The 18,549-nt window shown below is 36.6% G+C and overlaps 1 protein-coding gene across 1 annotated transcript in view; it reads right to left on the bottom strand.

Moving 5' to 3' along the window:
- Positions 1-18,549, bottom strand: part of SPATA5 (spermatogenesis associated 5) — a 331,512-nt gene that overhangs the window by 262,341 nt on the left and 50,622 nt on the right. Inside the window, exon 9 of the mRNA XM_023516580.1 lies at positions 15,825-15,979. Within this exon, the coding sequence (XP_023372348.1) occupies positions 15,825-15,979 (155 nt within the window). The remainder of the gene's footprint in view (positions 1-15,824; positions 15,980-18,549) is intronic.

The following is an 18,549-nucleotide window of genomic DNA, read 5'->3' as shown; positions in this document are numbered from 1 at the left end:
GCTAGAATATATTCTTCTTAGGAAAGTATCTCAAGAATAGAAGAAAAAGTATCCAATATACTCAGTCCAACTATGAAACCAATTTATAGCTTTCATATGAAAGCTATAAACCACTTATAGCCCAGGAAGAAGGGGAAAGGGGAGAGGGAAGGGGATGGGATGGGTGAAGGGAGGGTAATTGGTGGGACCACACGACAGTGCATCTTACAAGGGTACATGTGAAATTTACTAAGTGTAAAATATAAATGTCTAAGAAAATGCCGTGAAGGCTATGTTAACCAGTTTGATGAAAATATTTCAAATTGTATATAAAACCAGCACATTGTACTCCATGATTGCATCAATGTACACAGTTATGATTTAATTTAAAAATAAAATAAAATAAAAATTACAGTTATTCATTCATTGAACAAATACTGATTGAGCATCTATTACGTGGTAATAATAGGTGAAAAGGGTGGCCATTCAAAAATTACAAAAATCACTGGAAAATACCTAATCCTGCAATTTCCTAGTAACAGTGAAGATCAATCCTATAAAGTCTATGGCTAACAGACCCCCTACCCTGAGGGAATTCTATTTTGCACAACTTCTAAAAAGGGCTAAACAGAAAGGGGATATAAATTCTCTTTCAAAAATTGTTTTTGAGAATCTGCTTTTTACATAGTTCCTGAGTAAACTGCCAAGAAGAAGCTTCAGGCTTCAGCCATATCTCAAGAACAGTTACGTATTCTATGATAATCTCAGATAATTCTATCTCCAAAGAAAGGCAGAGAAGGACTGGACTTGGCAGTTTCTCTACTGCACCCCTCTTGGCCTCAGCTGCTGGCTTTCCCCTTCTCTTTCCATGGGATACAACACTGGCTTGTCTCCCTGTTACCAGCATTTTTCTTTCTTCTGTGGCTCCTTAGTCTGGAGATTCCAGAATGAAACTGGACCATGTGAATAAGTAACAGGACAAAGTTTATACACAAAGAAGGGTAACAAAGCCTCCGGCAGCAGAGGAGGAATTCCCAAGTGAGAAAACGCATGTGGGTCTTTTGTCTAGGGGTTCAAATACTACCTGTGTGTTCCAGGGGGTGTTCTTGGGAATGAATGCCATGCTTGGCCAGGAGCTGGCAAACAGAAAACATCCTGCCCATGGTGATTACCAAATGAATGTATTAAGAAATAAATTTGGTCCTCACAGTTCCTGTCCCAGGCAAAGTAGCAGAATGTATATTTATCATTTCAGGAAGGGCCATCCAGATGAGATATGGGTCAGGCTACTTTTCTCTGATCCTGTTTGTGTTCAGAGAGTGCAGTCAGGAAAAAGCCAGTTTGCCCAGGCCTAGAAAATGGGGATCCCTATCCAGCCCTGAGCAGGGGAACGCTGCTGTCATCCCTGCTGTCTTCTCTCCCTCTTTTTCACTCTTTCACTCTGTCTCCTCTAAGAAGATAAAATAACTTTTACTGAGGGTGGCACCTGTGGATCAAGGAGTGGGGCACCAGCTGGTGTACCGGGGGTGGCGGGTTCAAGCCCGGCCCTGGCCAAAAACTGCAAAATAAATAAATAAATAACTTTTACTGAGATACATGTATCTCCTAATCTTTGTGAGAAATTTTTCTCAACCCACACTGTGAGCACATACTAAGCTTTCCACCTACAATATGGTAAGTAGTGAAGGTTAAAAAATTAAAAGAACCTCAGGTAAAGTAAAATACATTCAAAGTAAAAACCCAGCTATACTCTATCTAAAAATTTAATATTTTGATAGGAAAGAGAAGATGTATAATTCATAACTGCTTTTATTTTGTTTCTAAAATCTGTATTTATCTAAATACTATCACTTCTTATAATAAAAGTCTTTTCAAAAATCAAAGAAATAAATGAAAGTAAAAGGGGGGGAACTCAAAGTAAAAATGAGTTTCTACTTAAACTTTTTGTAATTTTAAACTTTTATCAGATGATTATAAAGGAGAACAACCTTTCTGGAAAAAAACTTTATGATAACTGCCCTAAGTTTCAAAAATCACAGTTTAGTCTGGTAATTCCACTTTTAGGACTGGCAAAACAAAGATTTACACAATAATATCGCTATAACAATAGTACAGGGGGTGGTGCCTGTGGCTCAGGGAGTAGGGCACCCGTTCCATATGCTGAGGGTGGCGGGTTCAAGCCTTGGCCCCGGCCAAACTGCAACAACAACAACAACCAACAATAAATAAATAAAACAAAGTTTTAAAAAAACAAACAAACAAAAAAAAACAAACAATAGTACAGAAAAAGTAGGAGAAGGCCTAAGTACTGGAGAATGGAAGAAGGATAAAACAATTACAGTTTATTCATAGGAAAGTCCACTATGCAGTCATTTAAAAAGAAGTTTACCAATGAACATTAAGATAAAATACTAACTGTGTAAGTGAAGAGAGAATATAAAGTATATATGTCCTAAGAAAACTACACTATAATACCAGTAAGCAAAAAAAAAATATTTTAGGCAAAATGCTACTAGCTGTTCTATCTGGGTGAGAAAAGTAGAATTTCACAATGAATATTAGCATATTCATAGATTCTAAGGATTCCTACAGTTTAAAAAAAAGCATTTAATTTTCATGTCACTGTAGTCACCAATTCAGAAACTCAAAACAAGGGGAAACATTACATTTAAGCAAGTGGATATAACACTTGTGGTCTCCTAAAATTAACAATGCATTACTTTATATTGCTCTTGGCAACATTTCCATCTTAGCACTTTTCTTTTAAACTTAAATATAACTAGGCAAGTGTGATTTAGAAGATTTAATTTCACATACTACTATAAATCTTTTCTCAAAAGATGCTGAATGTCCAATTTACTATTTTTAAAATACTCATAATTAACTAGGCACTTGAAATAGGTTTTCTATAACTAAATAAGTATTAAACCTTCTGCAGAAATAATTTGTAGATATTTTCATAGATATAATAGCCAGAAATCAGAAAACTGAATTTTAAGAATCCAATTATAGAAATGTTGACTTCTCAGGAAAATTTTTACAATCTGAAGGAAACATAAAAGCGGGGTAAAAAAGTACTTTCACCAGCGTTAATCACTCCAGAACTCATGAGTAGCATCACAGTACACCATGGCCTTAGGCCAAATAATAAAGTGCCAAATGGAAAATGGCACAAGGCCATGGGCTATAAATACTGTATTAAAGGAAAATAAAGGAAAAACTCTTTCATTAGAGCAATTACATATGCAGTTGTAGTACCAGTTCCTATGATGAATAAATCAGTTTAGCAATTCCAAGGGTGGACACTGTTTAAACACATTCTCTATTGGCAGTAATTTTAAGTTTAAAACCTTACTGTCTGTTCTTTTCATTTCTAAATGTTTTAAACTCTAAAGTGTTTTCAATTGGAGTAGTCCAATTTATAACTATCACCCAAAATTTTCACATGCCATTTGGTGACATATCTACATATCTGCCATTTGATCTATTATATTATGCAACAGTAGCCAATACAGATAAATACAATAAATAAAAATATTCATGCCAATTAGCTTAAATTTCAGACCATAAATTCTAGAGAAATGAAAAATTTCTATTAATCCAATCATCAATCATTAGTCCATACTTCCATTTGTCAAACTATTATATTAAATGAGCTTATTTTGAAAGCCCCCAAATTAAGTTATTCAAGTTCAATATTCTCAGAACTACATAAAGTAGCCTCAACCAGCACCAAGTCCCTAGGGAATGCTCCCATCTCTCTTATCTCTAGGATACTGTTTCCAAGGTTAAGTTTATGAAACAACTGTGTTGTATAAGAAGTTAACAAGTACATGCATCATTTAGCTTTGCTGACTACCCCAAAATTTAGTGGCTTAAAGCAACAGACATATATTATTTCTGACAAATCTGAGGGTTAAGTGGGAAAAATTCTAAGTGGGCAAAATTCACTCAGGGAGGGAATGGTCAACCATAACGTCCCAAGTCTGGCAATTTGCAGGATGAGTGGACTGAGGGGATCTTAGCTAAAAAAGTCATTACTCCAGAGTCTCTCATCCTCCAGAAGCTAGTAAAGATTTCTTACCACAGCTAATGCAAGATTTCAAAGAACAACAATGGACCCAACAAAAAAATTCTATGGTCCAGATGGCTTCACACCAGAATTCTATCAAACCTTCAAAGAAGAGCTTATTCCCATACTGCAGAAATTATTCCAAAAAATTGAGGAGGAAGGATCTTCCCCAACATATTCTATGAAGGAAATATCACCCTAATACCAAAACTAGGAAAAGACCCAACTAAAAAGGAGAACTTCAGACCAATTTCACTAATGAATATAGATGCAAAAATTCTCCACAAAATCCTAGCCAATAGATTAAAGCTTCTCATCAAAAAAGTCATACATCATGATCAAGGAGGTTTCATTCCAGGGATTCAAAGGCTGGTTTAACATATGAAAGTCCATAAACGTAATCCACCATATCAACAGAAGCAAAAACAGGGACTATATGATCCTCTCAATAGATGCAGAAAAAGGATTCAGTAAAATCCAGAATCCTTTTCTAATTAGAACACTGAAGAGTATAGGCAAAGATGGCACATTTCTTAAACTGATCGAAATCATCAATGACAAACCCACAGCTAACATTTTACTGAATGGAGTAAAACTGAAAGCATTTCTACTTAGAACTGGAACCAAACAAGGTTGACCTCTGGCCACTACTATTCAACATAGTGCTGGAAATTCTAGCCAATGCAGTTAGGCAAGAGAAGGAAATAAAGGGCATCCAAATGGGAGCAGAGGAGGTTAAACTCTCCCTCATTGCTGATGATATGATTTTATACTTAGAAAACACCAAAGAGTCAACCACAAGACTCCTGGAAGTCATCAAAAAATATAGCAATGTGGGCTCAGCACCCATAGCTCAGTGTGTAGGGCGCCAGCTACATATACTGAGGCTGGCCCAGCCCGCCTCCAGGCCTCCTAAACAACAATGACAACTGCAACCAAAAATAGCCAGGCATTATGGTGAGCACCTGTAGTCCCAGCTACCCAGGAGGCTGAGGCAAGAGAATTGCTTAAGCCCAAAAGTTTGAGGTTGCTGTAAGCTGTGACGCGATAGCACTCTACAAAGGGCAATATAGTGACACTCTGTCTCAAAAAAAAAAAAAAAAAGTAATGTCTCAAGATATAAAATCAGCGTCCACAAATTAGTAGCCTTTCTATACACCAATAATAGCCAAGATGAGAAGCTAATTAAGGACACAATTCCCTTCAGAGTAGCTTCAAAGAAAATGAAATACTTAGGAATATATCTAACAAAAGCGGTAAAGGACCTCTGTAAAGAAAATTATTAAACCCTAAGAAAAGAAATAGCAGACGATATTAACAAATGGAAAAACATACCATGCTCATAGCTGGGAAGAATCAACATTATTAAAATGTCTGTACTTTCCAAAGCAATCTATAGATTCAATGCCATCCCTCTTAAAATACCAACATTGTACTTTCAAGAGTTGGAAAAAATAATTCTTTGTTTTGTATGGAACCAGAAAAAGCTCTGTATAGCTAAATAAGTTCTTAGTAATAAAAACAAAGCCAGGAGCATCAGCCTACCAGAGTTTAGGGTGTACTACAATATCTAGTTCTCCCAACACCATTTATTGAATAGGGATTCTTTTTTTTTTTTTCCAAAAACCCCTCCCTCCACCCATTCCCCCCTCCCTTTAACTATGTACATTAATGCACTTCTGGGGTACAGTGTGGGGTTTTCATATGCAATCTGAAATACTTCCATCAAACTGGTCAACACAGCCTTCATGTCATTTTCTCAGTTATTGTTTTAAAACGTTCACATTCTACTCTTAGAAAGATTCACTTGTACCCCTATAAGATAAACCTCAGAAGTGATCCCTCCAAACCCCCTCCCTGAATAGGGATTCTTTTCCCCAGTGTATGTTCTTGTTTGGTTTATCAAAGACCATAAAAAACTGAAACATGGACCGCATCTTCCTCCACTCACAAAAATCGATTCAGGATGGATAAAAGACCTAAATTTAAGGCATGAAACAATAAAAATCCTCAAAGAAAGCATAGGAAAAACAATTGAAGATACTGGCCTGGGGAACGTCTTTAGGAAAAAGACTTCCATGGCAATTGCAACAAAATAAAAATAAACAAATGGGACTTTTAGACTTAAAAGCTTCTGTCCAGCTAAGAAGACAACAACCAAAGCAAACAGACAACCTACAGAATGGGAAAGGACATTTGCATATTTTGAACCAGACAAAAGTTTGATAACTAGGATCTACAGAGAACTCAGATTAATCAACATGAAAAAAATCCAACAATCCCTTATATCAATAGGCAAGAGAGATGAACAGAACCTTCTCTCAAGAAGACAGATGAATGGCTAACAAACATATGAAAAAATGCTCACAGTCCCTAATTATTAGAGAAACACAAATCAAAACCATCCTGAGATACCATCTAACCCCAGAGAGAATGGCCCACATCATAAAATCCCCTGGCATGGATGTGGAGAGAAGGGAACACTTTTACTCTACTGGTGGGACTGCAAACTAAAACAATCTTTTTGAAAGGAAGTATGGAGAACACTCAAAGAACTCAAACTAGACACCCCCCCCCCACATTTGATCCTGCAGTTCCATTACTGGGCATCTATCCAGAAAGAAAAAAAATCGTTTTACCATAAGGACACTTGTACTAGACTGTTTATGGCAGCTCAACTTACAATCGCCAAAACGTGGAAATAGCCTAAATGCCCACCAACCCAGGAATGGTTGAACAAGCTGTGGTATCTGTATACCATGGAATAATATCCAGTCATTAAAAAAGATAAAGACTTTACATCTTTTTTATCAACAAAAGATGTTGAAGTGGAACACATTATTCTTAGTAAAGCATCACAAGAATGGAGAAGCAGGAATCCTTTGTGCTCAATTCCGATATGAGGACAATTGATGACCGAGTACATGGTGCGGAAAGGAGAAAGCAGAGAGGGGGAAGGAGGGAGGGGGTGAGGGGTCACAGTGTGTGACACACCTTTTAGGGGTGGGACACAATTACAAGAAGGACTTTACCTAACAAATGCAATCAATGTAACATGGTTCAAAAAACTAAATAAAAAATAATTAAAAATAAATAATAAGGTTCCTTATTCGTTAGATTTAATGGAACTATTTCACAAAAGATATCCTTTATATATAAATCTTAAAAAAAAAAAAAAAGAGCAGCAATGGAAGGAAAGCATCAAGCACTTTCAAGCCTGTCTGTGTCATGATTGTTCATAACACACTGGTCAAAGGAAGTTATAAGGTCAGGCACAGCTTCAAAGGCTGGAAAAACCGACTATCTCTTTTATAGTAAGAGTACAAAGTCATAACACAAAAGGGCAAATACGTAGTGATGGGAAGAATTTGTGGTTATTTATTATAATCCCTCACATTACAAAATGTCATCTGTTCCCATGGTTTATGGCTAACTATATTGCATAAGAACTCTTTTTTATCACTTCATAATATGTATTAGAATACTAAAAGAATTAGAAAGTCAAATAGCATTTAAACAAGCATTTCCCAAACTTATTTGGCAACAAAACACATTTTTCAAGGAGCAGTTACCTATAAAGATGAAAAATTCCTATCAGTCCACATAGCCTATTCTATTAATTTACTATGTACTTGGTTTCCTCTGTTTTTTGTTTTGCACTAACAAAAATTTTAAAATACCAGTCAATGATCAAGAAAATCAGATACTGAAATGCCTATATAAAATTAGGCAATTAGGCAAAGGATACAAACTATGCCTGACTCTGTAACAAGGCTCTAAATTTTTAAATAATTGTAGTATTAGAGCTTTTACAAGAAATTATGTACCCATGAAAATACCTTTACAAAAGCTAAGAAAGTCAGATAAGAGATTAGAGCATCAATTTAAAACAAAAATAAGAAAACTTGCACTGAAGGCATTAGAAAGGAAAGTTTCACATTACCTACTTCATCTCACATGGAAGCCCTAGCAGGGCACTGTGGAGAAACATACTCTCTACTAGGCAAGAGAATGAGGTAAGAGTCCAACCTAGACACAATTCCAGTATTAGATCCACCCCAGTCTAAAATCAGGAACCACAGCCCCAGGCTGGATCCCCACAGACTAAGGCTCTAGGATTATCCCAGTCCCAGGCTTGTACCCAACAGACCCAGAATCCAAACCAGCCCCTATAGCCTCAGTATAGACTCAGGCTCTAGGCCCAACACTATGGTCCTAACATCCAGACACACCTCAGCACCAGGGCAACTCCCACAACCCCAAGCTCCAAGCTAGCCTCTATGATTACAGACCAGCTTTCCTGACTCCAGCTTCCAGGCCAGCCCTCAACCCAGAAGGAACTCAGGTTCTAGGGCCAACCACATGAACACAGGCTCCACACTCACCCCTGTGGACTCCAGCTCTAGTCCCATCGAACACTAAACCTGCCCCCTGTGGACCCCGATACTAGGCCACGCAGGAGCTCCATAGCAAACCAGCCTACAGAACCCACCAGAGACCCCACAAAGAACCAGTGGATGAGAAAAACCTTTCCTGTAGAAGCCAATGCATAAAGACTAAAAGAGCTGTCTACTTTTTCAAATGTACAGACAACACCACAATCCCACAGGATAATGAGTAATTAGGGAATCAAGACACCACAAAAGGAACAAAACAAGGCACCAGTTAACTAACCCTCAAAAACTAAAGATCTACAAAATGCCTGACAAAGAATTTAAAATAATCATTGTAAGAAAGATCAGTGAAATACCAGAGAACTCAGATAAATACATGAAAACAGTATATGAACAAAATGAATTCAGGAAAGAGAGAAAAACCATAAAAAAGTACCAAACAGCTGGAGCAAGAGCAAGACCTTGTTCTCTGAAGTCTCCTTGGAAGGCTTAAACAAGTGAGTGGACTTGAACTGTGTCCAACAGCCAGGATTGCATAGCAGGTGGGGTGGATCACCTATTGGCTAGGCTACTAGCAGGGTGCTGCAATTGTGGGAAGACCATGCAGTGGGGTCCTACTATATGGCCAGCTTTAGCACACATGCTGAGCTGGGGCAACCATCCTTGGGGTGAAATGAGTGGCTCCTGCAACTCTGGGAAGGCCACTCTGATGTCAGGGGACAGTGCTTGATGTGCCTCCTAAGAAATCTGGCAAGAGCTTTAGGACACTAACCTCATGGGAACTGAATGCTGATGAAGTGACCAAAATGAGTCAGGAAGATAGGACCAGTCTCCTATGCAACTAGAGAGTGGCATCCAGTCCCCATTTTATATAGCAAGACCAGAATGTGTTCTCCATCTTCTAACACCACAGTGCCACCTGGTGTCCAAGCAATACATATACATATATTTATACACATTATATATTATGTTACTTTAATTTTTTGCTCTTTTCCTCAATTTTTTCCTCAGGTTGTGGTGGTGGCTATTTTTTGTTTTATGAGGGAGTTTGGATATATTTTTATTTTTTCATTTTTATTTCCTTCAACAGCAAAGACACTTCCATTTTTGTTACGGTTTTTTAGCCCCTTTTATTCTTTCTTATTTCTCCCCTGTTTTCTCTCTTTTGCTAAAGATTTTTCTACTTTTCTCATTTTCCCACATATATCTCTCATACAACAACCAAGATACCCCTTTCTCTTTTCTGTATCTTAATAATTGTATTTTAATTGTCTTAAATCTTTTATCTTTTTTTTTTTTATCTGAGTACTGGGAAGTCATGGCCTTGATCTGGCTCAAGGAAGCCAGGAGGTATCCTTCTAGCTTTGGCCCTTGGACAGTATTGGTAGATCCCCACTGTGACATACTGATTTTTTTTCTACATTTGGTGGAGCTGGGGTCTTGCTTTGGCCCAGTCTAGGAAGGAGCTCCTGACTTTGAGGGATCTGCCCAGCCCAGCCCACCAAAGTTCTACAGTTTAAGGTGTAGTCAAGCACCCTGCCAAATACCACCATTTCTCCTGTAGGTCCTTTTCTTTCCTTCTCTTCTTTTCTTTAATCTCCTCCCTTCTTTTGTCTCTTAACCTTTTTCTCTTCTTTCTCTCTTCTCATTCTTTACTCTTATTTTCTTTTTGGCCTTGTACCAAAAGGCTGTTCAACACCTCAGCTCTAAGAAGAGGTAATTTAAAACAAAAAAGTAGAGGTAGGTAGTGAACAAGAAAACACACATGGAGAGGAAGCAACAGAAAAATTCTGGCAACATGAAAAACCAAAACAGGCTCGGTGCCTGTAGCTCAGTGGTTAGGGAGCCAGCCACATACACTGAGGCCAGCAGGTTTGAACCCACCAGGCCTGCTAAACAACAATGACAACTGCAACAAAAAAATAGCTGGGCATTGTGGCAGGTGCCTGTAGTCCCAGCTACTTGGGAAGCTGAAGCAAGAGATTCGCTTAAGCCCAAGAGTTAGAGTTTGCTGTGAGCTGTGATGCCATAGCACTCTACCAAGGGTGACATAATGAGACTGTCCAAAAAAAAACCCAAAAAAAACAGAGGAACCTCCACCACCAGGTATCTACCACAGAGGATTCTATAAATACAATATGTATAAATAATTAATGGAAATGACAAAGGGAATTAAAAATATGGATGGCACAAACAATAAAGGGCATTGAGAAGGAAGTGGAAAAACAGAACCAAAAAAAATGGATAAAAGATATGAAGAATACAGAAAGGATATGGCAGAGCTTAAGGAACTGAAAGAGTCAAGTAAGCAATTTAAAGATGTAGTAGAAAGTATCAATAACAGATCAGACCATGGAGAAGGAGGAATCTCAGAGCTGGAGGATAAAGCTCTTGAGTTAACCCAGGCAGTTAAAGAGACAGAAAAGAAGGGAAAGAAAGCCGAATACTTGCTCAGAGAATTATGGGACTTCACAAAGCATTCAAACATATAAACTACAGGTATCCCTGAAGGGGAAGAAGAACATCCTAAAGCAATGGAAGCCCTACTGGAGGATATCATAAATGAAAAATTCCCCAGTTTCACTAAGATTCAGAAATAAATCCTTTTAGAGGGATATCAAACCCCGGTTGTCTAAACACAAATACAGTAACACCAAGACATATTGTAATAAACCTGTCCAAAGTCAAGACAACAAAGAAAATTCTACAAGCAGCCATGAGTAAGGGCCAATTGATCTACAGGGTAGATCTATCAGGATGACAGCAGACTTCTCAACTAAAACTTTCCAAACCAGAAGAGAATGATCATCTACTGTTAAACTTCTTAAACAAAATAATTTTCAGCCCAGAATTCTGTATCCTGCTAAACAAAGCTTCAAAATTGATGGAGAAATCAAATCATTCACTGATATGCAAACATCAGAAACTTGCCACAAGACCAGCTCTTCAGGAAGTACTTAAACCTACTTTCCACACTGAATATCACAATAGACCACCAGCAAAGTAAACACCCAGAAACTAAAGAACAAAACCTAGCTTCCACATTGGTGCAAAGGATAAAACTAACCAATGGACTTTCACAAAACAATATGAATCAAACCCTGCCACACTTGTCAATTTTCTCAATAAATGTAAATGGCTCAAATTTCCTCACTGAGGAGGCATAAGCTGGCTGATTGGATGAAAAAACACAAGTCACCCATATGCTATCTCCAGGAAACACACCTAATCTTGAAGGACAAAATAAGACTTGGGGTAAAGGGCTGGCAAACAATATTTCAGGCAAATAGAAACATGAAGAAAGGAGAAACTGCAATCTTATTTTCAGGTACAAGTGAATTTAAAGCAACTAAAGTTAAGAAAGACAAAGATTGACTGGTCAAGGAGACAACATAACAAGATGACATTTCAATTCTAAATATTTACATACCCAACTTAAATGCTCCCAGATTTATGAAACAGACCTTGATGGGTCTGAGCAATATGATATCCTATAACATCATAATAACTAAGGACTAACATGCCTTTGGCAGAACTGGACAGATCCTCTAAACAGAAACTAAACAAAGATACAAAGGACTTAAATGTGGCCTTAAAACAAATGGGCTTAATAGACATATTAAGACAGAACACATCATCCCAAAGCTAAGGAATATATAGCCAGTGGAACACAGGATACAAATCAAAACTCAACAAAATCAAAATAATTGAAATTACATCTCGTATCTTTTTAGACCACAAAGCAACAAAAATTTTTATCACCACACAAAGATATGGAAATTAAACTACCTTATGCTAAATGACTACTGGGTCAGGAGATAAAGGAGGAAATTATTAAAGTCCTCAAACATGACAACAGTGAAGCTACAAGTTACCAAAACATATGGGATACTGCAAAAGTAGACCTAAGAAGGAAATTTATGGCATTAGATGCCTACATCCAAAAAAGAAAGAGAACACATCAACAACCTAATGAATCACCTTAAGAAAATGCAAAAAGAAGAGCAATCCCAAACCTAACAGAAGAAAGGAATAACCAAAATTAAATCAGAAATAAATGAAATTGAAAATAAAAAAATAATTCAGAAAATTAATGAAACAAAAAGTTTTGATACGGAGTCTCACTCTGTCACCCTGGGTAGAGTGCAGTGGCATCAACACAGCTCATAACAACCTCAACCTCTTGGGCTCAAGCAATCCTCCTGCCTTAGACTCACAAGTAGCTGGGACTACCATTGCCTATCACAAATCCTGGCTTGGCTAATTTTTCTATTTTTAGTAGAGACAGGGTCTTACTCTTGCTGGTCTAGACCTCCTGAGCTCCAGTGATCCTCCTGCCTCAGCCTCCCAGGGTGCTAGGATTACAGGCATGGGCCACTGCACATGACCAATGCATTTGTTAAAATGACCCCAAAAGCATAATTAATAAGAATAAAAACAGACAAATGGGAGTGCATCAAACTAAAAAGCCTGCAAAGCAGAGTAAAGAGATAACCTATAGAAAGGTCTGTGAATCACAAATCACATAAGAGGTTAATATCCAAAACATACAAAGAACTCTAACAGTTCAATAAGAAAAAAAACAAAACACCTGATTAACAAATGGCCAACAGGTATACAAAAAAATGTTCAACACCACTGATCACCAGAGTAATGCAAACCAAAACCATAATGAGGTATCACCTCCTAGCTATTATTAACAGAATAGCCATTACTATAAGATGAAAGATAACTATTGACAAGAATGTAGAGAAAAGAATGTTGTCAAAAACATTTACCTAGGTATGTAAATATATACAATACATATATAATGTAGTATGTATATATGTATAAAATATATTTGTAGTATATTTTGAAATGCATGTATTATGTAAGTATATATTTATAGATTTATATGTATTTATACGTGTATATTATATACACATATAAAAACATGTTGTAGGTAGTATATTTTGAAATCAGGTAGCATGATGCCTCCAGATTCATTCTTTTTGCTAAAGAAAAAATATAACTACACACAAGAAAAAAGCTGAATATTTTCAAATATATAAGAATTGTGCAATATTGTACACTGTTGGCAGGAATGTAAATTGGTATAGCCATTATGGAGAACAGTATGGTAGTTCCTCAAAAAATTAAAAATAGGATCAGTACCTGTGGTTCAAGTGGCTAAGGCACCAGCCACATACACCTAAGGTGGTGGGTTCGAATCCAGCCCGGGCTCACCAAAACAACAATATGGCTGTAACCAAAAAAAAATAGCCAGGCATTGTGGCAGGCGCCTGTGGTCCCAGCTAGTTGGGAGGCTGAGGCAGGAGACTCGCTTAAGGCCAGGAGTTGGAGGTTGCTGTGAGCTGTGATGCCACAGCACTCTACCCAGGGGGATAGCTTGAGGCTCTGTCCAAAAAAAAAAAAAAAAAAAAAATTAAAAATAAACCAGCAATGTCATTACTTGGTATAGATCCAAAAGAAATAAAATTAGTAACTTGAAGAGATATCTGCACTCCTGTGTCACTATAGTATTATTCACAATAACCAAAATATGGAATCAATCTAAGTGTTCATTGACAGATGAGTTCCATATACATATTATGGAATATTATATACCCTTTAAAGAAAATACTGTCATTGATAATAACATGGATAAACCTGGGGAACATTATACTAAGCAAGGCACAGAAACACAAATAGTTGAACTTAAAGAAACGGAGAGTAAAATGGTGGTTGCCAGGGATTACAGGGTGAGGAAATGAGTAGATGTTGGTTAAAGGATATAAAATTCCAGTTACATAGAATGAATACACCCAGGAGATCTAATATACAGCCCAAGGACTATAGTTATATTGAACTATATGTCTGAAATTTGCTAAAAGATATCATAAATGTTCTCATCATACACAAAAAATCCTAACTATGTGAGGTGATGAATATGTTAATTAATTTGATTACAGTAATCATTTCACACTGTATCCTATTTTAAAACATCACATGTTCACCATAAAAATATACAATTTTTGTTAATTATACCTCAATAAAACTAGGGGGGGGACCTCAGAAGCAACAGGACTACTTCAAAACAGAGAAAGAAACGGGACAATAAAGTTGGAAAGAAAGAACAGTCACATTCTTCCATCAAAGTTCTTCTAACAGAAAGTATAATCTAAATTTTCCCCAGTCTACACTAAGACATAGACATTCTCTTTATGCACCAGCCAATAGTTACAGCCAATCCCCTACCTCAACATAATGCAGGACAAACTGCCAACACTTTATTTCAATGTTCATTTTCTAGAAATGTTAACATATTCAAAAAGAACTATAAGGCCATTTTTTCCCTAAACATCAGGCTCATTGGGATTATGGGGAATATAACAAAAGATGCATACACAAAAGATGCTTCTGCCGTCCTTGTGGTATTTTGACTAAGAACTTTTTGCAAAGACTGTCACTGATGAATTATATATAAAAGAACTCAAGGAAACATTAGGCATCATAAGTTTAGAACTAGGTTTTTTTGGTTTTAAAATTAGCAGTTTGTATCTTCTAAAGCTAAACCTTTTGTAATTTGTATAGAACCTAGCAATTTCACTCTAGGCCATTTATTCCAGAGAAATAAAAACTTACATTCACACCATGCCTATATACAGCTTTATTAGTAATAGCCAAAAACTAGAAATAGCTCAAATTTCCTTCAACAGGTGAATAGTTAAAGAAACTGCAATACATTCATACCATGAAAGGCTATTTAGCAACAGAAAGGAACAAACTATTGACACATATGACTTGGATGAATCTCCAGGGAATTATAGTAAATGGAAATCACTAATATCAGAAGGTTGCATACTGTAAGACTACATTAAAATTTTAGAAATGAGGGTGGAATGAGGTAGGTATTATTATGAGAGACAACATGAGGGATCTTTGTGGTGATGAAGCTGTTTATTATCTTGACCATGGTGATGAATACACACATACAAACCTTTATATGAGATAAAATAGTTCAGAACTAAACACATACATGCACATGCAAGTGGGTGCAAGTAAAATAGGGGCAATCTGAATAAGATCAGGTGGTTAACATGTAGAGAATATATATTTGTAAATATTTCATAAAATTCTGCAATGAATATCAATATGGATAGTCTGCTTGTGGTGCTGTTGTACTATAATTTTGCAAGATGTTGTTGCCACTGGAGGAAACTGGTGAAGGATACTTAGGATCTCCCCTATGTTCCTTCTTACAACTTCATTGAATTTACAATTATCTCAACAAAATTTAATTTAAAGCATTTTTTTTAAGTTTAGCTTAGGAAGTTAGTCTCAATTTCTTTTGGACTTTGAATTAATAGTGTTACTACTGTTGAGCATAACTGACTTACATTTGGGACATCAATTGCTACCTCCCTCATGGCACTGGGCCTGATGGCATTCATTGCCTGCAAGAAATCATTCAGAGTGATCTTCACCACGCCAGCAACTTTGCTATCAGGGAGGGTAGGCTGTTTCCTCAGGACTCTCCGCAAGGCACAGAGACCTGCAAAAAGGAAGTAACACAAGATTTACCTTTTACTCTATAAATACAGACTAAAAAGTCAATGATAAACATATAAATACTTTGTATATTACAGCATTAATGATATTTTGTGCTTGCGTGAATGGACAGAGTAAGGGGATAGGTAGGAGGGAAATGGTAGAATGCAGAGGACAAAGACGAAAATCCGCATGCTTAGTATTGGCAACGTTAGTATGACAAACTGATAGTAAATACGTAGTAAATATGAGAATACAAATATTTAACAAATATAAAATGGGCCTTGCAAAACAATAGCCATTAAAAACATTAGGTTATAAAGGTTTATCAAAATAACAGGGAGAACTTCTCAGAGAGTAAGATGTTAAAATAACAACATGCTTTTGCCCTTGCCCCTTTGGTAAATATATTCAAACTAGAATCATAAAGTTTTTGAGATATTGGAATAACATCTGAAAGGAAATGTTCAGTGACCAGTTGGAAATGTGTCTTTGGAACACTAGAGAAAAGCAGACTTCAGAGTTACATGCACACAAGGTTTGCTATTACAACAGAAGAGATGTATAAGGGGAGGCTAGTGAGAGATCAGGCATGGAGGAAATAGGACACAAGGCTCAATCTTAGTAAAGCCTATCATTTGGACAGCATAGAAAGAAATCAAGGTTTAAAAAAAGAACAGGAAGAGACAGAAGAGTACAATCAAAATAACATACTGAAGGAGCCAAAAAGATGGTCAACAAGTCGAGAGATCCAAAATAAAAGATCTATACCCAAAGGTCACCATACATAGGGAAAATGAGAAACTCTAACTAAATATACCTATATTTACAATTGTTCATTAAAAATTTTTTACAAAGAGGTGGTTAACATATAGAGAATACAAATTTTATAAACATTTCATAAAATTCTATTAAAAATATTTCATAAATACTAGTACTTTTAGCTACAGTTTCCCATTTTCCCTATGTAGAATGACTTTTCCAACACCTTATGATAACAACCTCTAGTCTAAGCGGCTGGACTAGAGGTTGCCTAGACTAGTAAAGCCTCTATGTCAGTGGTTCTCAACCTGTGGGTCGTGACCCCTTTGTAACAATGAAAATACATCCTGCATATCAGACATTTACTTTATGATTCATAACTAGCAAAATTACAGTTATGATGTAGCAACAAAAATAATTTTATGGTTGGGGGTCACCACAACATGAGGAACTATATTAAAGGATCGTGGTATTAGGAGGCATTAGGAAGGTTGAGAACCACTGCTCTGTGCTTTTTGCATTCTTTACAATGAAGGGCTACACTTCTCTTCCAATGCTCAATGAAATTTCACTTGGAAGAATTTTAAGAGATCTTAGAAATCCAGTCTGAATACCTAAAGTTGCCCTGATACATCAGCTAGTTCCCATCATTTTTTAACCTCTCATCTAAAATGTTACATCTCAAATTTTTACTAAATTAAAATCATACCATTGCATCAACTTACTTGCTTTCACTTATTTGAGTTTTTATAGAGAAACAAAAGCACTGATGTAAGGAAGGTAGACAAACTCCCCAAAACAGAGGTTTGAGTATCTTTCACCAGTAGTAAAAAACAGTGAGTAATACAAAGACACTCAAAAAATAGATCCTCTGCTATCTAAAATCTAGAAGTCACTTATTTTAGGCCTATGTTACAAACCCCCATTTTGATTTTCTGCCTTCCAAAATGTTGAAAGACAATTCTTTACATCTCTGTTCATCTTGAGAGTAGAAGTACCAACTGCTTCATTTCATAACGATCTTTTGAAGGATGTTTCTATACAGAAGACAGATATGCTTGCTGCCTATTGTCAAAGATAAAGGTTCTATAAGTTCAAGGTTCTCCTCCCATGATTCAACCTGGCATGGATTGAGGTGTCAGCTAGTCCTCTGTGTCACTCTGTGAACACTGAAGCTTAGGGAACTGGTGCAAATGCTGTTACTCTAGTTTCTTCTGTTGCTGTAATATTCCTTTTTTTGACTAGTTTGCAAGTAGGGTAAAATCTCAGACCTTTCAGTTCTTGACATAAAAATAAACATTTATGTTTGCTATGGTTTGAATGTTTTTTGTCCTCTCCAAAACTCAGGTTGAAATGTAATCCCTAATGCAAGAGTGTTGGGAAGTGGGGCCTAATGCTTAGGTCATAAAGGTGGCTTCTTGAGGAATGGATTAATACTTGCAGAAATGGACTCACTCTCCTCTCTTTTGCCATGTGAGAGATATTTCTCCCCTCCAGAGGCCAGAACATTCCAAGATGCAAAGAGACTGAGCTCTAACCTGTGAGTACCTTGACCCTGCACTTCCCAGCCTCCAAATCTGTGAGAATTAAATTTCTGGTTTTTATAAATTATCTAGTCTGTGATATTTTGTTATGGCACACAAAACAGATTATGTTAAATTAGTTCGTTTTATTGCTAAATATACTCATTAATGGTGCAGTAGCACTAAAAAAAAAAAAAAAAAAAAACAAAACTTCAATGATATAGATGGTCCCAACTTAAAATGGTTCAATATACGATGGTTTGATTTATGATTTTTCAATTTTACAATG

This window comes from Otolemur garnettii, unplaced genomic scaffold (assembly GCF_000181295.1).
Source record: "Otolemur garnettii isolate 467f Iridium unplaced genomic scaffold, OtoGar3 scaffold00093, whole genome shotgun sequence".
NCBI classification, from domain to species: Eukaryota; Metazoa; Chordata; class Mammalia; order Primates; family Galagidae; genus Otolemur; species Otolemur garnettii.
Note: the sequence above shows the minus strand (reverse complement) of the source record. Positions and strands in the feature narration are given on the sequence as shown.